Here is a 16,062-nt window from a genome sequence, read left to right as displayed (position 1 = left end):
ATGGTAGACAAGTTAGTTAGGCATGAAGGAGTTCGTGGGACACCAGTAGTTGGAAGACTTTCCTAAAGTTTTCGCTGACGAGTTACCAAGAGTGCCGCCCGATAGAGAGATTGAATTTGGAATAAAGTTGGAACCTGCGACGGCTCCTACACACAAGGCACTGTATCGTATGACTCCAATGGAGTTAAAGAAGCTAAAGACAAAGTTGGAAGAACTACTAGAGAATGAAATTATTCATCAAAGTTCTTTATCGTGGGGTGCACTTGTAATGTTCGTGAAGAAAAAAGATGGCTCGATGAGGATATGCATTAACTATAGGGAGTTGAACAAAGCGACAACAAAACAAGTATTTGCTACCACGAATCAACTGCCTATTAGATCAACTGAAAGGAGCATCAGTATTTTCGAGAATAGATTTGTGATTGGGATACCATCAACTTAAGGTCAAGGAACATGATGTACCAAAGATTGCCTTCAGCACAAGGTACGACCACTGTGAGTCTTTGGTGATGCCCTTTGAGTTAACCAATGCTCTAGCGGTATTTATGGACATGATGAACAAAATATTCAGACATTATCTGGATAGTTTGTTGTCGTATTCATTAATGACATCTTGATTTACTCGAATAATGAAGAAGAGCATCAAAGTCGCCTAAGTATGGCTCTGACCATACTCAAATATCAAGAATTGTACGCCAAGCTCAATATGTGCGAGTTTTGATCATGTGAAGTAAAGTATGATTATGTTTTGGAATATAGTAATTCTGGTGCATTGTGAGATATAGTAATTGCTTATCAGCTATTTAATAAAATAAAAAAGTTATTTGTATTGTATTTATAATTTTATATACAAATTTTGACAAACTAATCATGAACTTTCGTCCCTCTTTATATATAAATATTAATGATAATATTTATAAGGATTTAAATTTAAAAAAAAAGTATTATTAATATGATTTTCTCTTTATCTTTTTTAAATATTTAAACTATTATTATGAAAAATAATAAGGATTATGTTATACAAGTTTGTATAAACCTCTGTAAACATACTCGAATTTTATAGAAGTTTAAAATTTTATAAAAATTACGTCAACTCATTTATAAAAAAAAAAATATATCATGTTATTAGAAACAAAATCAATTTATACGAATTGTGAAGCAGTCTAATTTATTTAATAAGAAAAAGTTTTAAAAAAATCTCATGTTATTAGAAACAAAATCAATTTATACGAAAATGTCAAGCAGTTTGATTTATTTAATAAGAAAAAGTTTACATACTACATTATAGTTATAATAAGGAAAATGTTACTTAACCCCCTCAATATTTATGCTCAAAGTAACTGTCTGAATGTTTTAATTTTTTTTTTCTTAATATTTAAGAATGTTAAAAAAAAATATTCACAAAAAAATGATAAAAAAGAAAATAAACTATATATTTGTGCTAACGGTATGTTCAACACCCTTATAATAATACTCTTAACAAATAAGGAAGAGATTAAGATGCCTACAAAAAAAGAAGGAAGAGATTAAGATAATATTATTTATTAAATTTTAAATTCAATTTTTTTTATAAAGTAAGGGTCATTTGACTACTCCGATGAGATAATAAATTTGTGAATAACGGTGAGATATTTTGTAAATAATAATGAAATAATTCGATTAAGATATTTTACGAGATTTTGATAAATGAGAGAGAAAAAATTGAATAAAAATACTATAAAATTAACATATTGTTAGAATATAATTTTTTAATATAATTTTTATTTAGATATTTGAAAAAGTTGAATTTTTTTTATATTTTATTTAAAAATTTGTGAAAGTTGTAATGATTTAATAAAAAAATTAAAAAGTTAAAATTTTTTAATTGAAAAGTGTTTATTTTTTAATGATGTTTAGATATTAAGATGAAATGAGATAAGATAAGATTAATAGAGAGCCTATGTAAAACCAACATGAAGGGTTTGTTTGGAAAAAGTTTCCAATCTAAAATTTCCATCTCATCTCATTTCATTCCTAAATATCACTCAAACACAAATACTTTCAAACTAATCATTATAATTTTTCCAAACTTTCAAACAAAAAATAAAAAATAATTCAATTTTTTCAAATTTCTAAATAAAAATTATATTAAAAAATTATATTTTAAAATTATTTTAATTTTATAATATATTTTATTTAAGTTTTTCTTTCTTATTTTCTAAAGCTTCATAAAATATTTAAATTATTTTACTATTATTCACAAATAATCTTATTATTATTTATAAAATTTTCATCTTATTTGGGTTGGTTTGAACAGTGAAATTATAATTTTTAGTTTTATATGAAAGTTTAAAATATTATTTTTTAATATTATTATTATTTTAAAATTTAAAAAAATTGAATTAAAATTTAAAAAAATTAAATTATTTATTATATTTTATATAAAAATCTAAAAAATTATAATAATAAAATTAAATGAGAATTTTATGGGTCATCGTTCTCGTAAGAGATAACGATGGAAAGTAAAAACGAAAATGCAATAGCTATAAAGGGTACTGCGTAGTGCGTACTCTTCTAATCCAAAGGGTTAGTCACATTATATAGCGGACTTTGGGGCTTCGAAGCGCCAAAGCAACGGGACAGAACAGCCTAGCTCAGCGGCTGTCTCAGCGTTTCTTCGAGGTCTCTCCATGGAGGCAACGCTTGTCGGCTCGCATCACTTCCATCCCCTCCTCTTTCCCATGAAACCCACAAGAATCCGAGGTCAGTTTTCCACCGTTTGTTTGCCGATACAACTTGGGAAAAAGTGAGAAGAAAAGAAAACAACTCTCAGAAAATTTTATCTTTAGTTGTGTTATTTGGCTCGATTATTTTAATCAGGAATAAATGAAATGTCATATTTAGTTGTAACTTCTTGATTGATTTCTTCTTTTCTTTTGTTTGGTGTTCTTTCTTGGACCTTTTTGCTGCGTATTACCTACTGTGATAGTATATATTGCTGCTGTATATGACCTAAAAGGTTCTTAATGTGATATGAAAGTGTGGTTACTACATTGAATTCCGTTTACAATTTTCATTGCGAGCTGGGCTGGAGTTTATTTCTTTTCTGCATATGGTTCGCCTTTGTGAAGCTTAGATGAGCATCTAGTAACTCCCAACATCGGAGAGCTATTTGTTTTGGTACATTTCACATTATACCTATAAGGATTATACGAAGTCTTGCTCCCAGATGGAATTTTCCGTCTCATTCAATTGGCCTTCCTCTACATCTTCAAAGGGAAACTTTTCTTGAACCAGAAAGTCACTTCTAGACCATTTAGAGTCATCGATTGAAGTTGTTACTTTCGGAAGCATGTTGTCAGCAATCATCTGCGAACTTAATATCTTTAGGTTTTAATCATTTTTTCTTTTTCTGGAGCTCTCTCTCTCTCTCTCTCCCCGAGTGCGGCGCTTACTTTGGATTTAAATGCTTTGTGAATAGTTTATGATCCATGGTCTTCACTATGATTAATAATGTGCCTTCTTGCATGATTTCTGTACATGAGTTTATCTTGCAACTCTTATTTCTGACATGCAGGTCGGCATGCAGAGAGGGGTCTACATTTTTTCCATCCACTGTTTGCTAAGACCCAAGTTTCTCTTAAAGCAAATAGTTTGGGACCCAACAGAAAGCATTTTCTGTCTCCAAACAAACCTTTCTTCTCCAATGCAAACCAGAAATTTCCTGTCGATTTCTCAGATCAGCTCCGAAGTGACTATGTGAATGCTGAATCAACATCGACAAAGGGTCAAGATCCTAAAGTCTTTCCAGTAAAGCCTGATGATGGAGCAGATGCTCTCCATTTGCTTGATGCCAATAACTTTAAGTCTTTACAGTCCAGAACCAAAATGTTTAAAAATAGGTTTCTAGATTTTGTACGCCTAAGTTCTGTTCTCAATAATGCTGCTGAGTCATTTTTCAAGAGCGAGATACGTCGGAGGTTATTTGTGACAGCTGTACTAATTATAGTTAGTCGGGTAGGATATTTCATTCCTTTACCAGGATTTGATAGAAGGCTGATAACTCGAGATTACCTTATCTTTGGCTCAGGATCTGCTAGTAAGTTAGAATTCTCTATGAATTTCAAAATATTAAACATAACATTTATCATGTATATCTACTGCAAAAAACTTGTTTTTAAAACCATGTATATATCATTTTCATCACTCATTATAAACTTCAAATATGTTTTCTCGATTCATATATGTGAATGATTATTAATGTTGTTTATGACAGAGGATCTTGGTGATTTCACAGCAGAGCTTAAGCTATCCCTCTTCCAGCTTGGGATCAGTCCTCACATAGTGGCATCAATTATCATGCAGGTTTACTGCACTTCTTAAGCATGAGATGTAAATATGAGTACTGCTACATCCACAAGGGAATTACACAAAATAATTCAACAAACTGACGTGGCTTCATCTAATTTGTTAGATTTACTTTACAATAAAAGTAACTTTACAATTTGACGAACCACATCAAGTCCCATCAGTTTGTAGGATTGCTTTTGTGTAATCACTTTGTGGCTAGAGTATTTCCCTATAAATATTAGCTAGATGCCTTTTTTCTTGTATGTGCTTAGTTTACCTTTATAGGCTCTTTTCTCAAATGTGCTAAATTTTACTTATATTGGTCTCTTTTAAACATATGCATATATCTATGCTGAATTTTATGAGATAAATACACAGGTACTCTGTCATGTCGTTCCCTCCTTAGTAAAGCTGCGGAAAGAAGGCTTAGATGGCCATCAGAAGATTAAGAGTTATATGTGTGTCTAGTTATTCATCTCAAGCAGTGAGCCAGTCCTTGCTACACAATTTTGTAGTATATTCTGTAGCAAATTCTGTTTTCATAAATGTAATCTGAAGATTGCAAACCAATGAATTCCTGTCTTTATTCAGATGGTGGATATCGCTAGGCTTTGCGATACTGGAGGCTGTGATAATTTCCTGTTACTCACTTCAATATTCTATTTATGCAGCTAGTCAGAGGTAATTTACAGGAAAGAGATCATTTAAACAACGATACTGGATTTAAATTGTCCCACTATAAATTGAAATGAGAACAGCCTTACAACTTGAAAGTAAAATACTCAAGATTATCTGACCACATGTACTTATCCAAATATCAAAAGGCGAAGTGTTTTGTCTTATCTTCAACTGCACTTAGCATGGCAGGGTAGGTTTGGATAGTGAGATGAGAATTTTTGGTTTTAGATGAAAGTTTAAAATATTATATGTTAATATTATTATTGTTTTTGGATTTGAAAAAGTTGAATTGAGATTTGAAAATATTTAATTGTTTATTAATATTGTGTAGGAATTTGAAAAAGTTGTAATGATGAGATGATATGAGAATTTTGTGTCTCATCCCACTTGCCAAACCTGCCCTACCCTTTTTTCCTTTTGATTTGTTTACTACATAATGTTCTTTCTACTTCCCACCCGTGGGTAGCCCAAGTGGTAAAGGCGAACTTGTGTGCATGAGCCCCATGTCACAGGTTTGATACCCCTTGGGATCATACTGCGATTTAAGTGGGAGGCCATGGTTGTGGGTTGTTGTGCTAGTCTCCCGGGAGTTTAGGTTTCATAGGTGAGTCCTAAGGCTCTGGTGTGGGGTGGTTCCCCCGCCATTAAAAAAAAAATCTTTCTACTTGATAGTGCATATTTATGCCATATTCAAGATATGTAATCCTTGGCCTAGAGTTTGTTTATTATCTTTAGCTATAGTTTTTTTTTTCTTTAGCTATAGTAAGGTGATCATCTTAAAGGTAACAACTTTGGCCAAGATGATTTATTTATTTTTTATTTGAAAGCGATTTTTATTTCGTTTACCAGTTTACTGATTTTGCAGGGTCAAGCATGTGATGGTGACGAGTCTTTTATTGGTCTGTGGTACGATGACTATGACATGGATCTGTGACACCATAACAGAATCTGGATTTGGTAGTTTTCTTGACATGTTTTTTGCATTTTTATTGTCCTGCTTACTATTCTTCATGTTATTGTTTATTCTTACCATTTTCATGATAAGTGCTAATTTTCCTGTCAAGAAGAAAATTAAAAGGTTCAACTTCTTGATAACAAGACGTTGTGTTGATTATGGTAAAATTTGAGATGGTTTAATTTGTTCGTCTATGCTTCTGGATTAATTTAGAAGGCATATGTACGAAGTTCAGAACAAAAACAAATTCTTCTGAGAAGCATGACCAAAATCTTTCATATGGATTGCCATGTAATTATTCTAATGCATGTTTTGAATTTCTTCTTGGCTAGAAAATTTTTCTTCATTGTGTAGCATCAAAGAGATTTAGTTTGCATTATTTTCTCGGAATAGCATAAGAATTTTATGCTTGAGGGAGGGCATTTATATTTGAACTCTTTCTTACCTCCAAATATTGAACTATCAAGGAAAGTATCTTTGTCAAAAGATTTAATGTTGATGCTACTTTAGCAATGTGTGATAATTCTTGTCTTTGATGGGGGTTTTGGCTGTGGTGTGCTTCATCCTTTCTCATATTTGATTTTACGGAATCACTTGCTTAGTGATACTGTCAAACTCCAAACATTCCCTTCCACTGTGGTCTTCCGTTCTTTTTTCTCTTCCCTGCCAAATGAAAAAATAGAAAAGTAGACGGTTGAGATGGTTGCCTGCTATCAGTTGTTAGACGTAATCGAGAAATTATTATGTTCATTTGTTTGTCTTATCTTGTATTCTGTAGTCTTCTATTGTACTCTTACCTATAATGCATATTTCAGGTCAAGGTTCATCTCTAATTATATGTGTGGGAATATTAACGGGCTACACAGAAACATTATATAAAATGCTGTCTCAGCTTTCAGGTATGCGAGAAGAGAAGAACTTGAATCTACCCCTATTTTGAATTTGTGGCAGTTAAAAAACCCCCTTCCCCAGGTGTAAAATAGCTCCCCGAAAATTTCTGTTGTAACTTCCTAAAGGCAAATGTTAATACATAACCACACTCAAAGAATGAGAAGCCCAATATTTTGGAGCCTAACTCACTGAAATCTAGATTATAGCAACAATTCTTTTTATTATGAAACCTAGAGCTTTAGAATCATTGGCATAAAATATTAGTAAGCGGCTCAAAATTTAAATACTTAAAAAATGGGCCCTTGCATAGAGAACCAAATTATACATGAGAAAACTATGATGTCAACTTTCAACATTTTCAATATGTTGCAGGAGGTGCTGTCAATTGGTTGCCCTATATGCTAGGACTGTTGGGTATTTTTACCGTGGTCACTATGTGGGCAGTTGTGGTAACTGAAGGTTGCAGGAAAATTAAGTTGCAGTATTATGGTTTCAAACTTGCTTCTGCTGCAAGGTAATATCGTTATTTATGTTCAAACCTTTTGGTTCCTTTCTTCTGAAACAAATCAAAATTACTCAAATTTATGTTATCCTAGTTTATTTTTTCCTCTAATATTTATCTGATGATCGCACTTGTTCTATTGCCGTGCTGGAGATATGAGTTTGTTATTAATATCATACGTTGTAGCTTTAGATGCTTGAACGTTGACTCAAAGAATTGACTAACAATCTAGTAGGCATTGTTCTCACCATATACTATAACTTTTATTACTTCAAGTAAGAATGATATCAAGTAATAAATTTGGATCATTGACACTTTTTGTTGTCTTCCCTTGTTTTGGACAGAGATGACTCCCCAATCACAGAAGTGGAGCCCTATATCCCTTTTAACATTAATCCATCAGGAATGCAGCCTATCCTTACCACCTCTTATCTTTTGGGATTTCCCAGCATTCTTGCAAGGTGATCTCACTCGCAATTTAGATATTCATTCTACACTTACATGTGTTTTGTATCCCGAGGATGAGAATTCATTGTAGATATATGCCTTCAAACGGTTGAAGCCTGCTTTTCTGGTTCATTTTTGTTATACATGAGTACCATTAGCCGCTAGGCCCATTGTTATGCATGGTTCATTTCTGTTCCTAGGCAAATTTATTTCTCTTAAAAAGGATTTGCAAGTATATCCCTCTGATACAGTTATTTGTTTGGCAGTGTGCTTGAATCACGTTTCTGGGAGCATGTGAGTCAGATATTGAACCCTGAAACTTCTCGTGGTGCAGAGCCTTGGGTTTATTACTCAATATATGCATTTTTTGTCTTCCTATTAAATATATTTGACATTGTAAGTTTCTTCCTAACTTTATGTTCTATTGTCTAGTTTTTATGTGCTACTAGAAAAAATATCTATTGAGTACATTATTGTCGTGATTTCCATCTCATCTTGGGCATTACTCTTCTTGAGCATTCACTACTTAGTTACATCATTCTGATAAAACCCGATGATCTATTGTTCTTTTGCTCTAAAATCTCTTCGATGGATTCACACTTGATTTATCACCTTTATGGTTCTAAATATTCTGGACCTTAAGACTTTGATGTTTTGAAAAAATTATTAGATTATTAGAGATATTCACATTAAAACACCTACAAGCAGAGGTAAGCTCATTACTGGTAAATATATTGTTGCTTATTGGTGCATGTTTGGCCCATTCTATGTGAATATTAGAGCGAATGAGTTATAAAATGCATTTCAAACATCATTATCATCATCTGAAACGTACGTATGAAGTCACTGCTTATCCCATATATTGTAGGGGGTGGGATATGTGGAATGAATCTACAACGATAATCTTGATCTACTACTATGCACGAGTTTGAAGTGTTACAATCATCCAAAAAATGATATGATTGCTTTCGTAGCTGTAACCATTAGTTCCAATATTTCTCTTCTTGATGGGTGTTACACTTCTATACTTCCTGTGTGCTTGGTTTGCATATTTCGCACTTATTAATAAATTTTACTTGTAAAAAAACAATCAATTCCTATCTTTGGTTCCACTTTGTTAATTAGTCTCTTGACTGCTTATTTTGTCCAGGCTAACTTGCCAAAGGAAATTTCTGATTACTTAAATAAGATGGCTGCACGGATTCCAAATATAAAACCAGGAAAGGCTACCATAGAATACCTCTCAAAGATTCAGGCATCGACACGTTTTTGGGGTATATTTTTTTCTGAAAGTTGTATAAAACTTGACCTTTCTTGCAATATAAGTACATTTTTGTCTAAATTGTTTGCTGGTTTTTGGCTGTTCTTTAATGGACATTGTGCAGGAGGCCTTTTGTTAAGTGCTTTAGCGACCACATCAACCATACTAGATCATTACTTACGCCATATAAATGCTGGATTTGCAATTGGGTTTACATCCGTTCTAATCATTGTAAGTATACAGTGGTGCTGTCTCTTGATATGTTTTTTGTTTGTTTGTTTTGTTTTGTTTTGTTTTTGTTTGCTGGAAATTATCTCATGCTAATTCAATGCATTTTATGAGGATGTTGAACCTCTACACAAGTTTTAATTTCATCTTGTGTGTAAATCCAGTTGTATATCTTTGTTGGTTCCCACAGCCAAGTTTCTTTCTTTCTTTTGAGTGTGATCAGTCATTGATTTTCTTAAAATTCATGAAGCTACAAATGTGGCTTGAAGGCTTCTGTAGTCTTGGCACATCTAATAGTTGTCTTGTTTATAATGTTCAAATTGTTCTTCTTGATTCTTGGTTCTTTATTCCTATGTTGGAACTTTGAGAATATTAGGCTGATTTGTGCATATAGTTTGTTTCCATTCAGCAAATTGCCAATAATTTACTTAATTCTGCCTTGGATGTTAATATTCACTCTTTTAACAATCCTTTTTAACTAAACGTTGTGTGGTTGCTTGATGTATGCAATTTGTCTAATGGGCTTTGACATGAACAAACTAATAGGGTGTAAATAGGAAGAAACTTAGAGCTTGTGGTAAGAAAGGTTCCACATTTTTTTGTCAGGTGGGTTCCATTATTGAGCTGAGAAGATCGTACCAAGCATATAATGTAATGCCAACTTTAAGCAAAGCTCTAAGTCGGTATGGCTTATGACTTTCAAAGAGGCCATGTGCTTCATCTTGTGGTGGTTCCCGTGTTCGCCAGAAACTTCAGAAGAAATCCTGCTTAGTTGAGCGGAAATTCTTTTCGTTGTTCCAAAGATTCTCCAGAAAGTAATGAGTTTACCAATATTAAGTGCGAATGAATTATGTCTAGAAAGAAGCCGGGATTCTCGTAGCATTAATTTCTTCAGGAGTAGCCGACGGTCAAGAAGAGGCATAACAGAGTCACTTTGGCAGTTTAATGGTATAGCAGATTCTGAAGCTTCATTTTTTTGACATGGTTCATGTATGATATATATCTTTTAGATTGATGTTTGGATCCCGGTGGAGTTTAATAGACTGTAGAGATATACGGCCCTAAGTACTGAACTGCTTGTTTAGACTTCAGATTCTAAAAGCTGTAATGTAGTGAAACAATTATATGTGAAAGTATTTACTTTTTTAGGCACAGTTGGTAATATGTTAACATGATGAAAAGGTACAGTGGGGAGGGAACACCACACCCACTCAAATTAAGCTATTACAGATTAAGAGACTGAAAAGAAAACTAGTTCCATGTTCTTCTTCATTATGGAGTGACTTTTAAGACAATTTAGTAGTGGATTGTTTTGGTTGGCGTTTGGTAACAAATATGATCAGAGAAATGCTACGCATCAGCTGGAAGTTGCAGCATACTTCACGTCAATTTTTTTTTTACACACTATGTTGAGTGTGTTGCGGCTTCTGACTGATACAAATAATTTCTCATATGATCAAGAAGATTTTCTTTCAACTCTCATTAAACGTACATTTGAGGTGTATCAATTTCCTATCAAAAAGGAAAGGAGAAAGAGACTCAACAGGGAATTTTCAGAGGGCGTGTGATCGATGTGCCTGGCAAAAAGTGTGGGGTGGTTGGTAACGGGACCTGGACCACTAGAACATCCTGGCATTAAGGTGTCAAATCGTGGCATTGAAGTGTCAAATCGTGATAACAAGTTATGTATATTATAAGATTTAGGCAAATACGAACATGATCCGTTAAGTATAATAAATTTGATTTTTAAATTTTAATATGACTCGATAAAATAACAAGTTGATACGATATAATCTTTTATGAATAAATTAAAAATATATTGAAATGACCTAAGTCAACCTGTTTCAACCATTTTCAATAAATTAGTTGAATTGACCTAAATAATCAATTTCACTTTATTAACACAATTTTACATAAAAATTAAAATCACAATATCTCTAAAAAATATAAAACTAACTACATAATTTTAAAATTACAATCAAAACAATAAAAACACCAAAATTAAAATTTCAAGAAAAAATCTACACAACCTCCTACTATTCACACAACCTCCACATACAATATATTTTTTAATTTTTATTATTTTTTTCTTTTATTAAATATTTAATATATGAATAATGAATAGAAAAATTAAATTATTTTAAAAAGAATAAACTCAAAAAAAATAAAAAAAAATATTAAAATTTAAAAAAATATAGTGTGTAAAGGTTGGGGAGGTTGTGTAGCATTGCTCTTCCAACAATACCAAATATGAACAAAACTTCAAATCTTCATAAGTTCAAAATTACAATCCAAACAATAAAATCATAAACATATTTTCATAATATTAATGTTTCAATCTCAACAATGACAAACACACATCTAAACAATATTAGAACTTGAAGGAGGAAGTGAAGCGTATTTCTTGCCCTTATTGGTATCACGCTCCATAACATCTTCAGTTGGCTCGTGCAATTTCATTTCTTGTGTTTCTATTAAAAAATGGCATCAATAAGAGCAAGTCAAATAAAATAATTGTATTGAAAACATTACGATCAATTATTTAATAAAATAAAAACAGTGTTACCTTCTGCACCATATAACCAATATCTTATGCAAACTAATGCTTCCACAGTATCTGATTTTAGTGCACTCCTAAACTGATCGATGATGCATCCACCAACACTAAAAAGTAGATTCATATGCAATAGGATACGTTCACCAACACTAAAAAGTAGATTCAAATGTAACCGCAAAGTCGTAGGAGGCAAAAATGCAGAGCAATGACAGACTCAAATTAGGTTTGGATTGAAAAACACTCTCAACACATCTTATCTTATCTCATTATTACAACTTTTACAAATTTTCACATAAAATACAATAAACAATTTATTTATTTTTTTAAATCTCAAAACAATAATAATATTAAAAAATAATATTTTATTCAAATTTTTACTTTCATCTCAACTCAACTCATCTCAACTCACTATCCAATTAACCTAACCTCAGACTAAAGGATGATGTACCTACTAAAAGAAATTTAAATGCTCATTTCATTGCAAATTTACTACCTCAATGACTTCAATACAATCTATTGTCGACACTCGACAGATGACAACTAAGGGCAGATTTGGGGGGTGGGATGAGACACAAAATTTTCATCTCATCTCATCTCATCATTACACATTTTTTAAATCCCTATACAAAATATAATAAACAATTCAACTTTTTCAAATCTCAATTCAACTTTTTCAAATCTCAATATAATAATAATACTAAAACATAATATTTTAAACACTAAAATAAAACATAAAATTTTTATCTCATCCCCAAACTTGCCCTAAATATACAAAGGTAATACAGATGATATTAATAAATAAAAGTAATGATCACTTAGGCCGCAAAACTCCATCGTAAGCTCTCACTCTTCTTTTATTTATACGAAGATCCATCATATGGTACATTGCATAGAAGACAACGACTTTATACTACCTCCAAAATCTTTTTAACGAAAATTCGAAAAGACACACAAAACAAAAACCAGACTGACGAATCATAGCGATAAAAACAACCTAAAAACCAGAAAATTAACTAGATTAGGCACTTAATCCCCAAGACTGCAGAAGAAAGCAAGACTCCAACAGTCCTAATAAATACGCACTCTCATGATTAACTTCAAGCAATCTAAAACTATTTTCAGCAAGGCTTCGTTTGGATCCTAAAATCATTTCAACTCATCTCAATTTATCATTAAAATTTTTTCAAATCTCAATACAAAATATAATAAATAATTTAATTTTTTCAAATTTTAAAATAATAATAATATTAAAAAATAATATTCTAACAATATTTTATCATCTCAACTCAACTTAACTCAACTCACTTCAATATCTAAACACAACCAAAGCCTCGTCGCCATAGAAACACTAAACCAAATGACATTTCAGCAATCAGAAGGGTGCGATCAATAACCGAAACGAAAACTGATAGATCAAAAATTTAAAAACAAGTTGATTTTCAATGATTTATTTTACGCGAACGAATTAAAGCATGCAATCAAAGGAACAAAAAAAAAAAGAGAGCAACGAGTTCATAGAATCGAGTCGAAAAAGTAAAGGTGTTTTCTTTGTTTAGAGCTCTTTCTGTCTGAGCAATTTTGAGGACCGGAAAATCGTGGGCAGGATTTCGACGACTGCGGGGTCCATGAATGAGGGGCTGTTTTCGGAAAACGAGCGCTTCCTGTTTGTAGGGGGAGAGAGAGAGAGAGAGAGGGAGGGAAAATGAAAGAAATTTGGTTAAAACATGTCGTTGTGCGCGAGAGACAGAAAAAGAGACCGAGAGAGTTTTAAAAAAGAAGGTGAAGCCTGATGCCTTTCTTGTGGGTTTTGATACTAATTCTCTCTTTTTGAGAAGTTGAGAATGAGAGAGAATATTGGGAGAATTGACATGTTGGAACTGAAAACTCACGGTTGGCGAATCCATTAGAGAGGTAAGGAGGGGTAAAGCGACGACCAACGGAGATGACCATGAGAGGCTTGCTGTGGGCCACAGACAAAAAGACGAGAGAGAGAGAGACCGAGGGAGGTGGGAGATCTAGTGGTGGGTGGGGGGTGGAGGCGTGAAGGGTAAAGTCATAATTTTGACTTCCTTAATACGTCAAAACGGGTTGTTAACAGGTCAAAACGGATTAACTCGCCAGTGACCTGTTAAACAATCTTGTCTTAATGGTTAATTTATTTTGATACGAACTCGTTAAAACTAAACTCAAATCCACTTTTATCATGTCCTGTTCGTATTGAATTAACAAACCGTGTCTCATATTATCACCTATTCTTGACATGGAGGATGTAAAGTTGTAAACACTAAAGATGTAGGAGGGACATACGTAGATTTTGGACATGTTTGGATACATAGAGTGTATCAGAATTTTGTGAATAGTTATTAAATAGTTTAAATGATGTTTTATTAAGTTTTGTGAAATAAGAGATAAAAAATTTGAATAAATATATTTTAAAAATAAGTATTGCATTAAACCTTGTGAAAGTGAATAGATAAAGTTAAAAATTTGTTTGAATATTATTTTTTTAAAAGTTTGTAAGATTTATTTTTGTTTGAATAATTAAGCAATGATTAGATAAAAAAGTTAAAATTTTGAAATTAGAAAGTGTTGTGTTTGAGTGATATTTAGAAATCAAATTATGAAAAGTTTTGAGAATTATGAGAAGAGAAATTATATTTGCAGTCCTAGGATTTGCAAATCTCGCGCACACCCTTTGAAAAAACTAAATAAATCTGGAACTCATATGAAAAATTATTTTTTTAACAAAAATTTTATTTGAGTCCTAAGTGGAGGACTACGTGTGCAGTCATATTGATGAATGAGGGTAAAAGGAGAAAAATCATCATTTTAAAAAGAATATTATTGTAAATTTAATTTTTTTTAAACATAATTGTATGGATTTGCTTGAGTAATCTCTATTTGAGGGACTGTATCTAGACTAACTCTTTTTTTAATAATGAATGTAATTTTTTCTCAAAAGGAATGTCTAAGATTTACACACTCTAACATGAGTTTTGTTACGCATCAACCCACTGTTCACAGCACACTGCACACCTGCTTAGATGTTTATTTTTTCTTCTAAACACACATTTCAATCCCTGCCTCCCATTTTGCATTTGAAATTTTTGCCCCACCCCACTACGTCTCCCCTCCCCAACGTTCTCCCCTAAGCCAATCTCACCCCACCATCTGGGGCTGCTGAGGAAAATGGCCAACAGAGAGAGAGAGAGAGTGAGAGAGCCACTGCTAGAACTGTTGTACCGTCGCCACATGCAACTTGAGAGCCTCTGTTTTAGGAAGTCAAAACAGTGCAAGAAGTTTTCTTGCACCTGTATCAACCCTCATCCGCACCACCATAGGGATGTTAGAATTTTTAAATATGGGCTTCATTTGATTGCACATTTTATAAAACGGATTAGACATATATATATATATATATATATATATATAGCTCACAATGGTATTTTTTTTTAACCCACTAAGTTGAGTGATCATTTGGGGTTTATTGCACCTTAGTAATATAGGATTATATCCTATTTATATTGTGGTATAATTACGTATGTAGGCCTGAAAAATCAAGGGTCTTGATTATGGAATTTTTATAGACTCATATTAATTTGAGTCCTTAATGGGTGGACTCCATTAGTTTTCATTTATAAGAGGCTAGGTCCCTCCTCCTCTCCATATGTCCATTGGCTTGCCCCATTGATAGCTGATAATTTGTGAGGAGCAAGGAGAAGAAGATCTGTCTATATGTATTCTGCAAACATGGCTTCCGCAGGTATATTTTCACCATTTTCATTTTCAGTATTGCTATCTTAGATTCTGATTTCTAGCATGTATTTTCGTGTATTTTTACATTTGGTATCAGAGCCACCATGCTAGGATTAGAATCTCTCGTTAAGAATGCGATGATGCAGTTTTTGTTGTTCTATTTTCGATTTTTTTTTCTTTATGCAAATCGATCGCTCAAAATGAAATGTGTAGAATTTATTTGTTGTAAATCTTCAATCTGGTTGGGTTTCTATTTTCTCTTCATTGCTTCCGCAACTTTACTGTTATGGTTTCACCATTTATATTTTTGTTTTAATTTTCGGAACCATTTTTGGGCAAGAAAATCGTATTACATAATCGATTGATTAAACTCATATCAAGATCGGTTTTTTGGAATGTTATTTACTTGTTTTAGATGTGTTTAATCGATGCTTTGTTTCGGTTTTGAGTTTTTACAA

The 16,062-nt window shown here is 32.5% G+C and overlaps 1 protein-coding gene across 1 annotated transcript; it reads left to right on the top strand.

Moving 5' to 3' along the window:
• The first annotated feature begins 2,552 nt into the window (after nt 1-2,552).
• LOC109020857 (preprotein translocase subunit SCY2, chloroplastic) lies at nt 2,553-10,520 on the top strand. The gene is made up of 13 exons (XM_019003379.2): nt 2,553-2,742; nt 3,557-4,078; nt 4,256-4,344; nt 4,708-4,787; nt 4,921-5,010; nt 5,873-5,964; nt 6,778-6,861; nt 7,226-7,367; nt 7,700-7,816; nt 8,069-8,198; nt 8,953-9,076; nt 9,188-9,294; nt 9,898-10,520. Exons 1-13 carry the CDS (start codon nt 2,670-2,672, stop codon nt 9,985-9,987), a joined length of 1,740 nt encoding a protein of 579 aa, XP_018858924.2. The 5' UTR covers nt 2,553-2,669; the 3' UTR covers nt 9,988-10,520.
• Nucleotides 10,521-16,062: the final 5,542 nt, after the last annotated feature.

Source organism: Juglans regia, chromosome 8 (assembly GCF_001411555.2).
Source record: "Juglans regia cultivar Chandler chromosome 8, Walnut 2.0, whole genome shotgun sequence".
Taxonomy (NCBI): Eukaryota; Viridiplantae; Streptophyta; class Magnoliopsida; order Fagales; family Juglandaceae; genus Juglans; species Juglans regia.
The sequence above is the reverse complement of the archived record's forward strand: the minus strand, read 5'-3'. Positions and strand labels throughout refer to the sequence as shown.